The sequence below is a fragment of the Enoplosus armatus genome, chromosome 24, assembly GCF_043641665.1.
Source record: "Enoplosus armatus isolate fEnoArm2 chromosome 24, fEnoArm2.hap1, whole genome shotgun sequence".
NCBI lineage: Eukaryota > Metazoa > Chordata > Actinopteri > Centrarchiformes > Enoplosidae > Enoplosus > Enoplosus armatus.
Window position 1 is genome coordinate 852,196 of NC_092203.1, and position 18,892 is coordinate 871,087.

Genomic DNA, 18,892 nt, shown 5'->3' on the forward strand with positions numbered 1-18,892 from the left:
GCACAGCTTGCAGCACCGCACAAACAATTCACGGGCACAAACAGCCGTGCACACTGCTGGCATTTCAAATGTGTGTGTGTGTGTGGGGGGGGGGGGGGGGTGGCGGCATGCCGTTTCAGCACGCAAGGTAATGCAAATAAAGCATGCGACCGTACTCGACATGAAGCGTCTCATGAGCCGAGGCTGCGAAAAGCGCTCTTTGGCCATCGCTCCCCCCTAACAAACAAACACAGGCGGGCCCTGGCAGCCGATATCTACCGCTGTTCATTTCTATTGGGTTAGGTTATGGGGCTGCTGACTCATCAGAATGTAAAATCCATTGTGTAATATTTTAAAAAGGCTTCTTCAGTCCGATATTCATGCTGCTGCCATCCTGAGTGCAGAAGGGATTCACCGTCATCCTTAAAACAAGACGATTTTCTCCTATGGGAGACAATAGGAACCTTAAAGGTCCCGTATTATGCTCATTTCCAGCTATGTATTTTCTATTCTGGGAGGGGCTGAGTGCGGTGACTGTATAGTTGTGACATCACAACCTTACGGAAGTCCCGACGGCTTTATAATCAAACAAGACATGGAAATCTCCCTTTCTACAATATGGGACCTTTAAACTTTAAAGAAAATGGTCTAATGAGTAGCCAATCGGTGACAATACAATTTGCTGTGGGCCCCAGTAGACCCCGTTTTTCGTTTTATTGTCGACTAATGTCAAGTACGCACTACTGTAAGTACATTTTGACACAAGCAGTAACGCAGGACTCGCCTGGGTGGCCCTTATCTTTGGTGACGTATGTTCCAAAATAAATCGGCAATTAATCCAATTACCACAAACCAGCTGACACACAGGGTTAGCGGGCCCCAAACAATCAAACCAAATAATATACACACTTTACACTTTAAGCTCTGAACGCACTGTTGCTGCAGATGGAGCATGAGTCAAGTCAAGTCTCATCCCAGGTTGTTTGTGTCACGTTGTGTGTGACTCAGTGAGCGCTGGTCAAGGTAACGAAATCTACAGTTTACAGCGTCGTAAAAAAAACAAAAAAAAAACCCCGAGGCGGGGCAGTGACTCCGCCAGAGTGTTTGCCGCTCCAAAAATGTCAGCGGCAGCTGTCAAACTCTGTGGACGACCGCGTGTCAGTCCAAGTCAGGGCGACTTCCTTTTTCCTCCTCTGCTTAACTTCTAACTTCTATCTGTGACGGCATGGGGCCCGGGGGGGGGGGGGGGGGGGGGGGGGGGGGGGGGTTGTCTCATCACACACAGGCTAGGTTAGGAGGCCGATGCAGATTCTCTCCCGCTAAACAGCCAGTTAGGACGAATCAAATGTGCACCCACGTGCCTACAGGGTGTCTTCCCCTGCAAAGTATTCATTTTCTCCTCCACACCACTCACCCACTCCCACCCACCTCCCGTCATGGCGACTGACTTGAGTGGAGATGTCAGCCGCCATCCCCCGCCCCCCCAACCCCTCCCCTCCGCCCCCCTCTTAGTTTCCGAAATTGCTCCCGAAACCTAGCCAGCCATGGCAGATCTGCATTCGGCAGAGGACGGAATGAGGGCACGCGGAAGAGGAATAAGTTTCCGAAATGAAACATGTAGATGTTTCTGAGCACGATGCCCCCCCCCCCCCGCCGCCCCTCGGGAGGGAAACAGGCTTTTTAAACAGGGTGAAAGAGTCACTTAGTCAAACCGGCGGATAAAAAAAAAAGCAAGAGAGAGAAAGAAAAAAAAAAAAAAACGACCTTAAGGATACTCGTGCAAGGACGAGGAGGCGGTTTCCAGTGATTTGATTATTACTGCACCAAACATCTGTGGGCACTTTTTTAAGTGTAAAGGGGCGTCTTTGATGAGGATTCAGGTGGGAAGCAACCGAGAACATTCACTCAAGTGCCGTCTTCCTTACTATTTTATACTTTCTTCTTTCCCCCGATTGGCGATTCCTGGCGTCCTCCTACTCCCGCTTTGCCCTACTTCCTTTCACATCTCCCTCCTCGTTTCTCTTCCGCGCCGCCCTTTTGCCACTTCTTTCCCTCCTGCTTTCCTTTTCTCTTCCCGACTTTCTGTCTGAAATGACAAAAGAACTCCTCCAGAGTTACCTCCTTGCCTTTCTTTTCCTATTTCTTTCCTTCCTTCCTTCCTTCCTTTTTATCGTCCCTCTTCCCAACGCTCCTCGTCATATTGGCCATTTAAACTTTGATTTGGTAGCGAGGCTTTTACTCGTAAATGCACTGTGTTTTTTCCATGTGACACTTCTGAGGATCGGGAGCGGTCCTCTGCAAATGTGGAGACAATGAGGCGTAGATTTTCACTTTCAACACTTTGCACTTTGTCATTTTTGGGGAAACGGCAGACAGCAAAGGAGGAAAATTGGCGGAAATGTGAGGCTGTTGAGACTTAACAAGCTTTCTGCTCTGACCCCAGCTGCACTGCCCCCCCCCTCCCCCAACTCCCCACCTCGAACTCCTCTGCGATGGTGTACATATTGCAGAGACGCATAATGTGTGACAGAGCTGTCACAGGTATCAAGCCTGTGTGCGGCAAATCCACCCACTTGTGGCGAGGACAAGCGGGACGGAGGAGAAGTAATGGGGGGGGGGGGGGGGGGATCTCTTGAGTGACAGCTCGTCCAGGTGGGGGACAGCTGGGTGACAGTGATGGAGGGGGGAGTAGCTCCAACACACACTGTCATCACGTCCCTACAGTCACTGCTATTCTTTGCTGTCTTTTTATATATCTCGCTGAAAACTCAGGAGTGTTTGCAGATGTGTGCAGTGAAAGCAGATAATACAGTGTGTGTGGAGGCTTCACACACACACACACACACACGCACGTTCACAGTGAAACCCTACTACAGCCCTGAACACTGGACCCACATCGCTGGTCAGGCTAGATCTGGGTCACAAGGCATTAAATCCCCTTGTTCATCAGCTGCCCTCACACACACACACACACACGCTGCAACCCGCTACCATCACCTCACCACACACCATCTGTCCTCCAAAAGCTGGGCTATCAAATCCATCAGGGTCGAACGGGTCAACCTCCGCCGAGCTGCCAGACGAGCGCGCGCGCGCCAAGCAGCCAGCTGACAATGCCCACGCCTCCGCTGACAGCACCAGCGTGCAGCCGGCGAAGAGCTCGAACCGGCTCTGCCTACGAACGATACATCGAATACAACGCCCCGAATTTTAGCTTTAATTTGTAATGTAATAGTTTCATGAAAAAAATCCACCCAAACAGATGCCAGATTTGTCTTCTCTCGCGTGCGTCCTTCTGTGTTTTGTACATCACACATGTCCTCGTGTGTATTAATGTGCTCATATTGTCTATATACATGTGTGTATGCACCATCTGGTGGATGAGGGGAAATCAAATGAATAACATAAATAAAATAAATGTCGGGATTCTATATCCACCCAGATTTCAATCCCTCCGTGATGAAACTTGCTCCTTCGTTAGAGCCATTGAAGCCACATTACGGCCGGAACAAACCCCCCCCACACCCCAAAAAAAATGGATAAAAAAAAACATATCTTTGCCATGGTTTGCCATAACATTTTGCAGATATTATATTATTATTATTCTATTCTGTGTGCCTTGGTCGCTGTTTTTCTACCCGAGTGTACGGTTCCATAAGGTACCCTGACTCAAATCGGTGAAGCGAGAGAAAATGCCAACTCAGTCCGATTACAGGCCGGGGTGAGTTTCTTGAATTTTGTTTCATGTGCGTTTAAAGCACGCATGTTTTTGAACAGTTAACTGTGCGCTGATTATAATATAAGCAGTAATACTATTAAAGAGCATTAAAGAGCATTCAAACATTTCAGGGGATAAGCTTTGGGTCTCCACTGACCCTAGAACCGCCCCCTGGGTTTAACACTTTGGTTATTTTTTTTTATTTTTTATTTTTTGTAAAGATGCTGGTCTTGATTAAATATTGTGAGCTAGCATAATTGCTGTCGCAAATTAGCAGGACACGTGGTTGCAGGTATTCTAGTTTAGTCTTGGTTCATTTATTTTGGCACAATTTAAAAAGAAATACACAAAACTGACAGGATTCGAGGCTCCACCTAAAGAATGTTAAAATTTCAGTTCTCAAGGACACAAAATGTGAGTATGAGATTCCCTGCGGTGAATTTTTTCGCACCAAAAATGCTGAAACACCTTGAGTATTAATTGGCTTTGTCCGGCAGCAATGGTCTTCCATACAGGGGAAGGCCTCCATATTGCGACCTTACCATTCTTGGTCAGACTGCTGTAGGCAGACTGACTGGCCAACTGATGGAAGTGACCATAAAAAGGAGAACAAACAGGTCTCGGAACAGGTCAGAGAGAGAGACAGAGACCGGGGGGGGGGGGGGGGGTGAGATGCTTTCTGTAGATAAGAAAATAAAGACTGTGGCTGCAGAGGGAGCGCAACAGAGATCCAGAGGAAACCCAAAATAGCCATGTCAGGTGAATTTTCAGATAAAATCGGCACAGCCGGTGGGTTTTTTTTCCACCGCTGTCAAACTCCGCCATAAAAAAATGCTTCAGTCGTTTGATGTCCATTCTAACTTCAGCGAATCAATCAAGGGAGATGAGAAAACTGACCTCCACCACAAAACAAGGGGGGAAGAGCAGCGGGCCAGGAGACATCCTGTTCAGCCAAGCATTAGCCTGCATTTATTGGTTATTCCGAGCAACAGGGGGGGCCGTTTTTTAAACACCGCCTGAACAGTTCTTGGAGCATCCCGGATCAAATTGCAGCCATGTAGTGCTCAAGCCCCAGCAGGTTCATGCGGAGGGCGAGGGGAGAAATTCCATATAATAAACAATCAATATCTGCGATCACGCATCAAAGTGACTCCCGAGGCCACTGATGACAGAGCGCTGTCGCCCGTGCCCTGGCTTTTCCTCCCCTCCCGGGCCGCGTTCCATCACCTCACCTCAGTCGTCTGCCAAGTCCGCGGAAGTGGGTCGCGGAGCAAGAGGAGGAAAAAAAAAAAAAAACGACATGAGGAATCAATGCTAAGCAAACGCTGCTGTTCAAGCATGTCAAAGCAGCCCGCTAATCCTCTTTGTCAAGAGTGCCACGGCTATTCCAGGCAGCGGGCTCCTACAGGTAGAGGGGGGGGGGGGGGGGGGCTGACAGGGCTTGATACGGCGGCGCCCACCCCCCCTGAAAAACAAAGTGTGAAATCAATGCTTTATTAATGCAATATGTAAAACATGTGGAAATAACTGTCACCAGCGTTACTTCTACTCTTTGCTTTGCCTCAAGAAACCCGCTCAAAGTGATTTACTGTACTCCGGAATAATGGTTCTTAATTGCCGGAGTGGCAAGGCCCGCTCTTTTAATGCATTGCCAGTTGTCATTGTCACTGTTATGGGAAGGAATATGTAGCCTTTTCTCTAACATTACATCTTGCCCTTTATAGCCGGGATGACTCGAATGAATTCCCACCGAGTGCGGCTGGCTGCTTGTGTAATTATCGCGCATAAATGCAGTGAAGAGAAGCGCGGCGGCGTGACAGGTGGCCTCCTCTGGGTGCTGAGGGAGAACAGGACTTCCATCGCCCATCTCAGGCACGCGGGGGGGGGGGGGGGGTCTCATGGGTTGTACAGGGTGAATCCAGGTGTTGTGGGACGTCGGGGTCACCGGCTATTTTTTATTAAGACGCCAAAACGTCCTCCTGACGTATACTGCTAATGTCCCAAAGGAAGGGAAGAGCTTCGATTCCTGGCTTGAGCAAGACACTGAAGCGTATGGAGAAAAGAAAAAAAAAATGTCTGTCAAAATAGCCTAGACAAAGTTATCTATTTGGTCCGACCAAACAAAGACCCAAACAAATCGTCCAGAAATGGTCTGAGGTCAGATTCAGCCTTAAAGCTCCCACGCTCACGCTCATTTCCAGCTCTATATTTTTCATTCTGAGACTCCACTGGAGTAGCTTTGCATGATTCACAGTTCAAAAGAAAAAATAAAGTCCTTATTTATCTTCTGCTGGCCCTTTCTGCAGCGCCCTCAGTTCGCCCTCCGTCTGAAAACGGTGACTGTGTAGTTGTGACATCACAACCTTACGGAAGTCGAGCGTTTTGATACTTTCACAGTATTATATACGGCGCCTAGACCTGCTTTACAATCAAACAAGACGTGGAGATCTCACTTTCTACAATACGTTATATATATATTTAATAATGAACGCATTCGTAGTAAGCAACCACCAACAAGTCAGTCTCCTCAGTCAACGCATCGGAGACGGTGGAGCAATTCGTAGGTGTTTCCTGCCAATAGTCAACGCTATGAACCGCCATCTTTTCGCCATTCCTTAACCGTAGTTTAGTTGCCTCAATCATCATGTGGGTCACAATGACAAACATGTTGAGTAGTTTAATGTATAACAAGCTGTCGTTTTGTTTTTCATGCCAAGGAACCTTGAAGTACTTGAGCAAAATGTGTCTTTTCACCACCGCGGTTAATCTTGAAAATATGGTTAATTCGCATAATTTCTTGCCTTAACGCTAAATCCAGTGTTTTAACTAAGTAAGTCTATTAATTAATGCCTGTTCCCAGTCTTTAGTATTTATTGTAACAGCAGTTCTTTGCATTTTTAACTCAAGAAACCAAGCGATTCTGCCCTCCAGACCCCCCCCCCCCCCCCCCCCCCCCCCCCCGAAAAAAACATTGTGAAAAAGCTCACTCAGATGTGGGCTGCGACCCCCCCCCCCACCCCCAATTAAGACACATTAAAAACAGACACCAACTGCCATAAGCACAGATACAGTTTCTAACGGTTGCCGGGTTGCAGTTGAATAATCTCGGTGGGGAAGAAGTCAAAGATCCCACGTTTTTTTTTTTTTTTGGACTGAAAAATATATGTAGAACAAATTACAATGTGTGCTGATGCAGAAAAGGTCACGGTGAATGAAGACGAATTATTACAGGCGAGAGAAAGTGGTTTATATGAGTGGAGGAGCTCTTATTCATGCGCATTCATTAGGATTCAGATGGGTTAATTAGGGAGAGAAGCAGCAGCCGACGCTTCCACACTCGTGTCTTCAGAACATCAAAGCAGCGTCGGCCCCGCTTGGTGGTCGGCCATCTCACTCCTCCTCTCTCCGTCTCTGCCCTCAAGCTCTTGAGCGACATCGCTCTTTAATCAGCCCCCCCCTGCATCTAGGGAGCGCTCTGCCCCACAGATATCATGCAAATGGCAAGAGGCCTGACGCATTCTGGCGGTCTGGTGCTCTGCTTGGAGTACACCATTGCGTAAGATTGGATCCGCACGGGGCCTGGCGCTTGCTTTTTTTTTTTTTTTTCCCGTCGGCCTCACAGTTAAGTTTGCCTCTTAACCCCTCAATTCAGTTCTGGCAAGAATCTAGCTGTTTGTGTGGGCTTCCAGATGGATGGAGCTGGAAAGTGATCTCTTCTTTTTGGATCACGAGGTACCCGTGGGTGTGCGCCTGGGTCGCTGAACGCGTTACTTCTGGCTACCGCTCACCGCCGCTTTTTCAATAAAGTCCTGACGGCTGGCGTCTGTGGGATGCAAGAGTGAATCCCAGTCGAACACGTAATGGATCTAAACTGTACTGTGGCACTGCTTTTAAAAATGCAGGAATCTGCCGAGAACCGACAAAGAAATCCTTTTCCTGCTAGAAAGGTTCTTTGAATGGATAGATCATCACCTTTTAAGTTGATATATAGTGAACTTGAAAGCAAACATTCGCTCATTTACGCATTCAGCAGTTACGTGGCGACATTAACATTCATTTGGGGTTGTGTTTGAAACAGCCGCTCTCTGTTTTAGCTCTGTTTTCGGTCTCCAAGGGAAATGTCTGGCTCTTTGGCTGCTAAATGCTCCGCTCTGTCCACCAGCTGGTCTCTTGACTGTGTCTGTCTGCTCTTGCAGGTAGTGTACAGTCGTTTTTTTAGAGCTTTTTCTCTGAGAGCAGCTGCCTGCTGCGACGGAAAACCACGCCGTGAAGTTGTGGGGCCGGACGAACGAACCATGAGCTGAAACTCACCATAAAGCGCCGCAAAGCCAAGAGGCGCTGCGGATTCGGGTGACAATCCTTTTCACATTGTCGACAAAAATTGTCATTCGTTATTGTAAAAACCAACCTGCTTTAGACGAAAGAACTGTTCATTGTTCAAAGGAAACACACCTTCTTTCGGATAATTCTACGGGCGCTGTGCTTGTAAGACCTTCATCGGGCAACGATTACTTTTGGGTCATTGAAAAAATGAGTATAGTAGCATAATAATCATTTGTGCTTTTGTTGCCTGTCTTAAATGTCCAAGAAAATAAGTTTCTTGTTTTAAAGTTCACGGTAATAGAGCTCCCTTAAAGATACACTCTTTGATTTTCTGTTTTGGCCACTCAATGGCGCACCCAAATCCCAAAGTATCCTCCGCTGCTGTTGTTTGGGGGTTCGGGTCCCTTACATGGAGCAGTAGCGAGGGAGTGGCAAACCGATTGGCAGCAGCAGAGCGGGGTGTATGGTTTGACCATGTCCTGGATGTAGGATGCTCTTGAATCATATTCGAGCAGCCACCGAGTAGCCGGTGCAGAAGAGCGGTGTAGCACAGCAGTAGTAGTAGTTGTAGTAGTAGTTGTTGTAGTAGTAGGGACAGTACTTGCCTTTCTGCAAGCGTAAGGAAGTGCTGTCTTTGGAGTACTAAGTGTCTGCAGGAGTTGAATGAAGGTGTACCGAGACTTCGCGGCAAGTCTCTCGATCCACCACTTTGGTCCAGACTGAAATATCTAAACAAGTACTCCAACTAAATTCAGTAAATTGGTTGACCCTTCCACTGTAGCGTCACCGGCACCAGCGGTTTTCGATTGTCCAGTGAAATGTAATAACATTGGCATTGGTGTCCGGACGATGAATCCCAATGACTTTGACGTCTCGACAGCTTTTGGACGGACTGCGATGGAATTTGTTTCAGACGTTCATGTCCCCCACAGGACTCGGCTCCAGGTCGCGTGGGACATGCCACCTCCTGAAGCGCTTCCGCGCGAGGCTGCGCTCCAAAAACAAACTTGAACTGCTTCGTCTTTAGCGCTAATTAGCAAATGTTAGCATGCGAACACGTCAAACCACCAAGGTAAGCATTGTACCCGCCACACGTCGACACGATAAAGTCGGCATTTCACCCAGACATACCGGTTGTGTGCGGATAGTATATATGATTGAATAATTGCTAATCTGGGGTTTTGCGGAAGTGCCATTGATTAGCCACCGACTGATATACGTAAGACGCATGTATTTCCATGTGTTTTGACGTTATTTATTCAAAGTTTTGAATAATTATGCCGATCGACAGTCAAGGTGCGGTAGCAATCTCTCACAGTCGAGGCCCGTTTCATACAGAGGGCAACCATGCTACAAATTCATGAACTTAACGGCAGTGGGAGGCACTTACCCGCAAAATAGGCCGGCCATTATGTTAACAAACTCATGGCGGGGGCTATTTTGAGGAAATTACATATGGGCATTTTTTATGACATTTCCTATTTCCCATTTGAAGGCGATGATTGAAGCGAAATATGGCGAGGGGGGTCACAGGAAGTGACTCGTGCACTCCCAGTAGGCAGTGTAGGAAGGGACGCGGGGGGGGGGGGGGGCAAGCCAATGATGGCACCAGCTCTGTAAACTCCAGGATAACAAATCAACCATCTGACACACTGCTATCAGAGATTAAAAGCTAATGCGGCTATCTTTGCTGTCATTCTGCTCCACTTAGCCATCTCTGATTTAGGTGTTTTGGGGATCTTTCTTTTTTTTGTGTGTGTGTGTGTGTGTGTGTGTGTTTTGTTTTGTCAAAGCGTCTATTTGGATGAGCTATTTACTGTTCCCTTTCATTATCCTCCAGACCTGCTGCGCGCTTGCTTTTCAATTCAGGCAAAATGAGCCGGCCATTTCACCAACCGTAATTGCAGAAAATTCATTTTGCAATGTGCAATTATCTTGACTATCCTTTGCTTCTAACCGCATTTGGTCAAAGGAAAGTATATCACACTCATCCGACGCATTCTCTGTGAAAACAGCATGGGGCGGTGGCGGCAGCGGCGGCGGCGGCGGCGGCGTCGTAGGGTTTGTTGTTGGCGCTCCCAGCCGTCATCTGTCATTCCAGGCCAGGGAGATTGAAAACAAGACAGCCTCGGATCGTGGAGATTTACTCAGCCCCCAATTTTGAACACCATCCTACTTTCAGCCATTTTATCAGCCGTTATTATCCGTGTCCGTGCGCAGGTTGAGGGCCGAGCAGGGACATTCATCTCCTCCCAGGGAAAACCCATCTGGGCACTGGCAAGCCTCTCAAATCCCCCCAGTGCATCTGTTGCGTTCTGCAGACGACAGTGTGTACGGGTGCGCAGCTCCCAAAGCTAATAAATGCTTGATATTGTAACGTTCCCTCATCCAGCAATCACTCCTCCAAGCAACATTTTGTGTGTTTTTTTTTTTTTCTTTCTATCCCTCCCGGTTATTTCAGTCACGGCAGAGCTGGGAGAGTGTACACACGACCTCAACATGAATATCAATACACTTTCGGTTTTTGTTTGGAATCGCAATGAAGGCTGGAGCGCAAGGGCTGGTGACAACGCTGACCTTTGAAAAGGCAGGTTTGGTTAGAGAGCACGGAGGCTGGGGTTATATAAGGGAAAACTTTCCAACAGGTTGCTTTTTTTTTTTTTTTTATAAAGCAAATGGAGCGCAGCTGGAGTCAGGTCGTGGTAAGCCTAGCTTAGCATAAATAATGGAAAGTCAAAAGATAAATAAAAATAGAAATACACCTACCAACACCCCGAAAGGTCACTGAGTAACACGCTGTATTGTGTTTGTTTAATGTGTACCCGGGCAGAAATGTGAAAACAGCAGTTTGTGGTTTTTAAGCGCTACCGTGACAACAAGACTCCAGGAAGCTGTTGACAGTGTGTTACTGTAAGATGGAGCTGGATTGTAATTAATTGGACGGGTGAAAATGTTTTTTTTTTTCGTGCCTTATGATGCTATGATGATGATGCTATTTTTACAACAGATCATTTTGGGGGTTCGTCTAAACAACATTTTTATTTTTCAAGTGTTGTCCTAAGGGCCTATTTGGGACCAGGCTGTGTCTGCGTGTAATATTAACATACCACCATTACAGACTATTTACGTATGGATTAAAACTTGTTCGTTCGGGAGCTATGCTAAGCTAACCATGCCTCTAGCTCCGTACCTAACACACAGACGTTAAGGCTCTCATCTCACGGTGAGAATTTCAAAAGCAAACAGGGCATGTTCCCCAAAAATGTTGGGGGTAAAAAATGCTGCCACGCGAAGGCGGAGGAGGAAGGGCTGATGATGATCATAACAAAAGCGAGTGGACATCGCTGATTAGTCAGGACCGTGGCAGTGGCACACATCGTCAGAAGCACACGCAGAGCACCATTTGTCATGATAATGACTGTCTTGCCAAAGCGGCAGATGACTCCGCTCAGCCTCCTCCGCCCCCTCGTCCTCGTCGCCATGTGTGCCAGGGCCAAGGCGAAGAGCGTTGTTTGTCTTCTTTCTTCAGCAGGGTGACTGAGACGCAGCTGCAGCCCTCTGCCTTTCTGTGTCACGTCAGAAGGCATCACCTCATCCCCCAACTCCACGGCCCGAGTGGATATCTGACGCCGCTGACGACGACAACGACGACTGCGACGCGTTTTCCCGCCTCTCGCTGGCGGGGGAGGGATTTTGGAGCGGTAACGACCTCCTCCCTGCCACGGCTGTCCTTGCAGACGAAGGGAGTCATAAAGGAGGAGGAAGAGAGAACCGAGTGCCTGCCCTCTGGCTACTAGAGAGGCCACTAACGGACCAGAATAGAACAGAATGATGCAGAGCAGAGTGAGGGAAAACAGCTAGTTTGTGCTAAGCTAAACATTGCTGGGACCTACGTTTGTATTAACCACAGACTGATGGGACGACATGACAACCCCCCCAAAAAGTGAAGCCAAAACGAGACGTTTTATTATTATCGCCCCCTGGTGGCTGGCTGCAGTATAGGTCATAAACCCCACCCCCTCCAAAGAACGTTTCTTTTTAAGTTTGGTCTTAACGAGTCATTTGATGCTATGAAAAGGGGTCTGAGACGCCATGATTGACGGCTGTGATTGACTGCGGTGCGCTCTCGATTGGGTCGGGCGGTCGTATGGGCGTATCCCATTAAACCTGAGGGGGTAATCGGAACTAAATCTCATCTTAGACTAGCATCAGAGCGGAACTCATGAAAACTCATTAATTGCGGCTGCGTTCCCGCAAATATTCCAGTGAAATGAAGCAATTGGGGGGGGGGGGGGGGGGGGAGTGTGCATTAGTGGCACAAGCCCAGATATCACCAACTGCACTTCCCATCAGCCGTGCGAAGCCTTTTAGCCTCTTGCAAACGTGAACCAGATCGGATATTAGTAGACAGGTTCTACCCGGACCTGAATAAAGCTGTGTGTGTGTGTGTGGGAGTCCCAAATGTTTTGCAAATTCCCGACATTGAAAATGGAAATGGAAATAGAAAGCGACATGGTGAATGTTTGTATTAAGGTTCAATACCTTCCAGGCCAACTGTGTGTGTGTGTGTAACTCGAGACATGTTATATTAAATGTGATTTAATGATGAACACTCATGGTGAATCAAGAGAGAGAGAAAATACAGAGAGCGCCGCGTGCGTCTGACAGATCCCAGCGCAGCGTAATGAGGGCTCACCGTCACCCCGGCTCATGTGACAAGCTTCCTGAGAGGCCAGATGGCCGCTCATCCTGGCACCTCCAGCCGCCCCCTTGCTGCTGGAGCTGAGGTAGGTGAAACTCGCAACCTGTGGGGCCAACTTGCCGGAAAAGAGCCAAACCTACACCGGGGGGCCCCTGTAGACGTACTGTGTTGGCCTTGAAAGGTCACGCCTGCCCTCCGACCTGTCGGGGAGGGGCGTCTTACGTGATGCACCGTGGGCCTGTAGCGGACTCCTCTGTGTCAGTCCCCGGATTTAAGGGGCACCACCAGGGCGCACAACTACGACAAGAGCCCCGGCCCCTCTAACTTTAATCGTTAAGGCAGAGGCAGGCCCTGATTTACAGGTGTCCCTGCCGTGGTAGCATCATGAGCAAGTTTGAGAATCCACCAGGCAAGTGTTCACGGAGGAAACCTAAGACCAGCAGAACCAGTCGTTCATTGCGCCTCTCCCACTCTTCGCCAGAGCTAACCCTTAGCCTGCCCTCGCCACCATCGCCCCTCTGCCTTTCCGCCTCAGGTGCTTAGCCGGTCAAAAGTGTCCTAATTGTGTCCCCGATGGGTTGTTCTCTGGTTTTTCCTGAAATATTGGGTCTCACTTTTGTGGTTCTCGCGCATCATTTCCAGAAGTTATGGTAAACGTAGGACTGGCACAAGGCTACGTGAGTCGAACGGGTCAAGAAATGCGAGCAGTCGTGTGATCGGAAAGGCTGAAACACAAACTTCCAAGTCAGCGCTCAGCAATTATTGTTTTGAATTTCTGAACAAAGCAACAGAGTTAGGCGAGTTCAATGTCGCCATGACTGGCAGAAATGGTGGAAACCGCGGAAAAGCTCGCAATAAACTGGAATTATTAGAAAGCATTAATTACGCCTCTCCCCATCAAATTACCAAACGCCGACAAGGGGCCGACACTCCTAGGTGAAAGCACGTTTTGGCAACAACTCCGGCCGATTGCGCCTAATGATACGACACCAAAGGGACCAGAAAGACCACCGAATACCAACGGGTCCAGTTCTGTCCTGATGCTGTTTTCGGCTTTACGGTCCTTCGCACGGACCGATTTTTCCCTCCATAATTTCCGTACGAGCACACGGGGTGAATCCACCGTGTGTCAATTAGTCGGGATGGCACACTCTTTTCTGTCAGACACACACACACACACACACTCGGGTGTGTTTCCACATCAAAATCTGCAGCCTGACACGATCACCTTTTTCTACATTGTCGCTCTGCCTTCCTCTGTTGTCTCTATCTGTATCCTCATCTGCATTCTCTCTGTCTATCTCCATCACCCCCCCCCCCCCTCCCTCTCTCTCTCTCTGCAGTGCACATTTTTCCAGAACACCTTTCCCCCCCGGCTCTCAGGCAACTAAATATAGTGACTGGTGCAGACAGCTCGGCCTCATAACAAATGGTAGGCAGACCGAAGCAGAGCAGCGCCGCTTCAACAGACAACGAACCGCACTGCAAAGAAGCAATCGTACCCAGACGGAATGCAATTTGCGCGTAACTGGATGCCGTTAAGAACCAGCAAACATTCAAATGTAGCGCTGGATTCCCCGCCGAGTGTTTTATAATTACATAGACGAATATCAGCCTTTGGTAAGCTGTGCAAATAGAATAACTGGCCTAGGGTTGTAGTCACGTTGCAGTTTGCATCCATGTCTGTCCAGGCTCATATTATATACGTAGTGAATACTTGGAAGGAGCTGGATAAAAGGGAGGTAACGCTGATTAATGGACGATCATCATTGGCTAAACAGGTACACACGTCCCAGGAGCCTGTAGGTGAAACTCACTCGCAGGGTCACGATTAGCCCGGCGCGCTCCGACACGCTGTTTGTAGCCCCGTGATTCAGGCGAGGCTCGGAAAACTCTATCGAGGCAGGAAGTGAAAGGCGGGATGGACGAGATGGAGCGACAAAAAAAGCCCCGTACTGTGCTAGTTATTGGCCGACTCGTCGTGTCGTCCCAGTCAACGTGTTGTGTCCGAGCGGACCTTTGCGCCAAAGATTTCAAAGCTTTAAATGTTAATTTTGTATCAGTGTCTATTATAAACTAAATAAGAGCTGTGGAAGCCATTTTGGATTGACCACATATGCTGTGTGTGCCCCCTTTTCTGTCCTACGTTCATTACCGTCTCCCGCAACTCTTCTAAAAGCCGTGACATTATAAATTATATAGAGTATACCGTAAGATTACGCATGGTAAAACAGAGTTTCACGTCACCATCGCCCCTGTCCTCCCAAGTTCCCAATTACGATTGATGGGTGAGAATATGCTCGATATATCATGATATATTGATATTGATTTGATAATGATGGTTTTGGGAAAGTCCGGGAGTTATCAGGTGCAAGCGAGCTCCCAAAACTCCGGCGTTGAAATGTCCCCAAAAACCTCACCGCTGAGCTTTTTTCGGCGAGCCTGACAGCATTATCAAACTGGCAGACAAGACAGAGAGAGAGAGAGAGAGAGCGTGACAGCTGTTCTGAGGCGTGTTTGATGGTTTTCTTCAACCAACATTTTCATGCCTCGGCGGCTGAGGACTCTCACTTTCGTCACTTTCATTCTCAGCAGCGTCCCCCACCCGTGTCCCTACACACATCCCACAACGCCGACGTAAACCATTCCGCAGCTCTGGCTGGAGGCGGTCACCGAGTGGGGAAAAAATTTCTTTTTTTTTTCTGAGAAACACGTTCAAATGTGTTTTTTTCAGCCACCACTGCTTCAACTTGGACTTGAAGGGGAGCAACGACGCCCTGTCGGAAAAAATGGCCACAGCTATGCACTCAATATAGACTCTTCCCCTCGAAACGTTTGATGTTATCGGCCTCCTCTCAGGCTCAGACGTCTTCTTGGGCAGCAGACATTCGGAAGGCCCGAGACCCTTTATGTCAAAGGCAAGATAAAGAATCCCTGTGCGAGCCAGAAACCGCTTTCATCTCCCCGAGACGGGGACAAAATCAGATGCACAGCACTGTGGTGTGGATACCGGCTCAGATCACAACGGATCAATTTTTCCTGCATGGAAGTTTTTTTTTTTTTTTTTTGAGGCCGCTGGGCGTTTGATGCTCAAAGCGGCTGGAAAGGCTACGAGCGTTAAAGAGTTTAATTTGCATGTGCTTATCGCGGCGCTTGCGGGGTGGTCGCATTTGAATGCAACCTGTTTTGAAATAAAGAGAAGAAGGGCGAGAAAAAAACACCTACGCCGCCATTAGCGGCTGATTGGCGCCGAGGGAAAACAGGTAGCTGCAAGCCCAATCAAGAGCGCGAACGGCGTATCAAACGCCTCGGCATGAGTGCACGCGTGCGTCGGTGTGAGTGGATTATCCCACTTGATTTGCTTCGGTGTAAACGATACCAGGAATCCATCATGGCACACAGATCACGAATGATTAAAGGCATCAAAAGCCCCACCCCCACACTCCCCAGATCGGTGGACTCACCCAGAACTCCGAGCCGGTAGTTGATCGTGATGACGATGACGTTCCCGTAGCTGGCCAGGATGCTGCCGTCGATCATGTTGCCGGTTCCCTCCATGTAGGAGCCCCCGTGGATGTAAACCATGACCGGCTTTAACCCGTTCTCATCATGGATATCTGCAACAAACCAAAATCCAGCAGTCATTTGATGTCAAAAAACAAAAATAGTTTGTTGTTGGGCAGGTTTTGTAACACATTTACATATTTTAAGGCCACTGGCGAAAAGTAAACCGACTTACCCACATATTGTTTGAGCTACTTCTACCCTAGTATCTCAATCTTGAGTTACATTGTAAGGACAGGTGAGGTAAAAGGGAGGCAAGCCTCATTAACCCCCACGCAGGGAAAGCGGCAAAGAAGGCGTGAAACGTGGACGCATGCATCGAGGCCATGCGTCAGGGCCATTGAGGGGCCCCCATGTTGCAATCTAGTTTCTGGTAGTTCCTGGAATATTTCACTCAATGTTATGCTTGCATGGTGCGTTTTCTTAAATAAGAAGAAAAAAAAAAGGCTCTCTCCGGTTGTGATTAAGACGGGTGATTAGTACACATGTAGGTGGCGATTATAAATTAAGAGCATGAAAGGAGATGGAAGAAGATAGGAGCCCTCCCCAGCAAAAAATAAATCAGCCAGCAGCATGCGTCTTCGTCGTCGGGGGGGAGCCCTCGGCTGATTCTAACGACGCGGCCGTCCTCTGGGTGCACTCTAACTGGGACTTAAAAAAATAAAAATAAATAAATAAATAAATATATATATATATATATATATATATAAAAAAAAAAAAAGATCATCGTTGTCCTCACACGGCCCAGCGCGTCTCTGATCTCCTGCACTACCTTAAGCCTCGGTTGCCTGGAACCAGCAGCTGAACAAACCCATTATCCCCGGCCCCTGCCGACCAGGCTGCTTGGAGGTCTCTCAAATGTCACTCAGGATGGAATGGGGGGGGGGGGGGGGGGGCGTCTGCTGAGGGAAAAATATCAAATTGAGATGCGGGCTGGCCAGTTTGTGTGTGTGTGTGTGCTGCTGCTGCTGCTAGTGTGAGAGTTTTACAGCCACCCACTGCAGAGAGCCAGGCCTTTATTCGAAACGGGGCTTATATCACCGGCAGGAGTTTTTTATTGCTGATATCCGCAAATAGCTCCTGTTTTACTTGCTGTTTCTCCTATCCGTGCCAGTAAATGGATTATGCCACTGCACCCCCCCCCCCCCCCCCCCCAAAAAAAAAAATGGAGGCAACTGGAAATAAGCAGTGAATGTAAACGACATGATATACTGAGTGCTATGACGCTACAATCAATTCCAACTCTCCTAAATGTGGATCGGCTTTTATTTGCTTTCGTATGTTTAGCGCCTACGCCATTTTTTAAACGGATTCCGCTGGTAATTCTGGTGCCGCATGGCGGGGGGGGGGGGGGGGGGGGGGGGGGGACAATCTAAAGAGCTCCAGCTCTGTGCTGTGTAATTGGTTTCAAAGAGGACGCCCCGCTGCCCGCACCAATTATTGCTGTCCCTTCCAGTTGCCATAGGCGAGACTGTGGCGCGATGCCACTGGAGAGCTGGCTGTACTCTATATGTTGCACGACAGTTAGGCTTGGCAGAGAGCAGCAACACAGCCAGGCAGGGGAGGCGCAGGGCAGGAGGAGTGTATCATCACCCCCCCACCCACCACCACCACCACCACCTCCTGCGCAAAAGAAAACAGCAAGGCAAAGGAGTCGAAAGCAGCCCACAGTGACAGGTTATTAATCTCCGCTGCGCTCTGAGTGGGGCGCCTCGGCTTTGCTAATGCGCCTGCATCTCTCTCACAACTCCTCACCCGCAACCCGCAACCTGAGGTGGAGCTCGGGGGGGGGGGGGTGAGGGGGTCCTGGACCGATCCCCCGGACAGATTCACAAATCGGGGGTTAAAATACAGGGGCCTGCTAATTACATAGGCAGGCCGGCGGAGGTGGCGTCGACGCGTTCCTGTTTATCATTCAGTTCCCACATTATGAGAGAACAGTGTGTGTGTGTGTAGGGGGAGGGGGGGAGGGCGGAAAACAACCTTGAAGAGGCAGATGCACATAAAACAAGAGCGCCGCCATTAAGTTGTCATAGCCTCTAACTGATACGCGTCTGATGGCCGCTGCAGGCCTCCGCGGGCTCAGGCAGAACTATTTCGACCGGCGCTCCATCAAACAAACAGGCAAAATTGACTGTTACTGCCCATCTCTTTTGGTGTAGTGTGAGTCAGAAGTCGGGGGGGGGGGGGGGGAGGGTCCACTCAGGGGCAACTTTGATTCAACAGAGAGATGCCCCGCAGATTTAAAGCCTGTATTTTTTTCTTTCTTTTTTTAATGGCTGGGGGAAGGAGAGGGTGGTCTCCGGGGCACCGTGTCCCAATCCTGTCAGCGCAGAGTGCACTTAAAACTAAAGAAATCAAACTGCTTCAAGTGCTCTTCTCTCTCTGTCTCTCTCTCTGTCTATGTCTCTCTCTCTCGGGTCTGTGAGAGCGTCCTGGGTGACTGTGCAGCGAGTTCGTCCGGACATTCATCACTGCCACCCGGCCGGGGGGATAATGTATTCCTCCACTGGCTGCGCGGCGTTGCACACATTACTCATCTTTATATGGGTGGGGGGTAGGGAGGGGATGGAGTTTGAGGGGAGAAAGGGAAGGGGGGGGGGGAG

General features: G+C 48.9%; 1 protein-coding gene across 3 annotated transcripts in view; it reads right to left on the bottom strand.

Moving 5' to 3' along the window:
* The window catches only part of LOC139306445 (neuroligin-4, X-linked-like), a 34,132-nt gene extending 17,810 nt beyond the window's left edge, over positions 1-16,322 (bottom strand). For all 3 annotated transcript variants that reach the window (XM_070930304.1, XM_070930302.1, XM_070930303.1), the window contains exon 1: positions 16,187-16,322. In XM_070930304.1, coding sequence (XP_070786405.1) covers positions 16,187-16,307 — 121 coding nt within the window. In that variant the 5' untranslated portion in view covers positions 16,308-16,322. The remainder of the gene's footprint in view (positions 1-16,186) is intronic.
* Between the last annotated feature and the right edge of the window lie 2,570 nt (positions 16,323-18,892).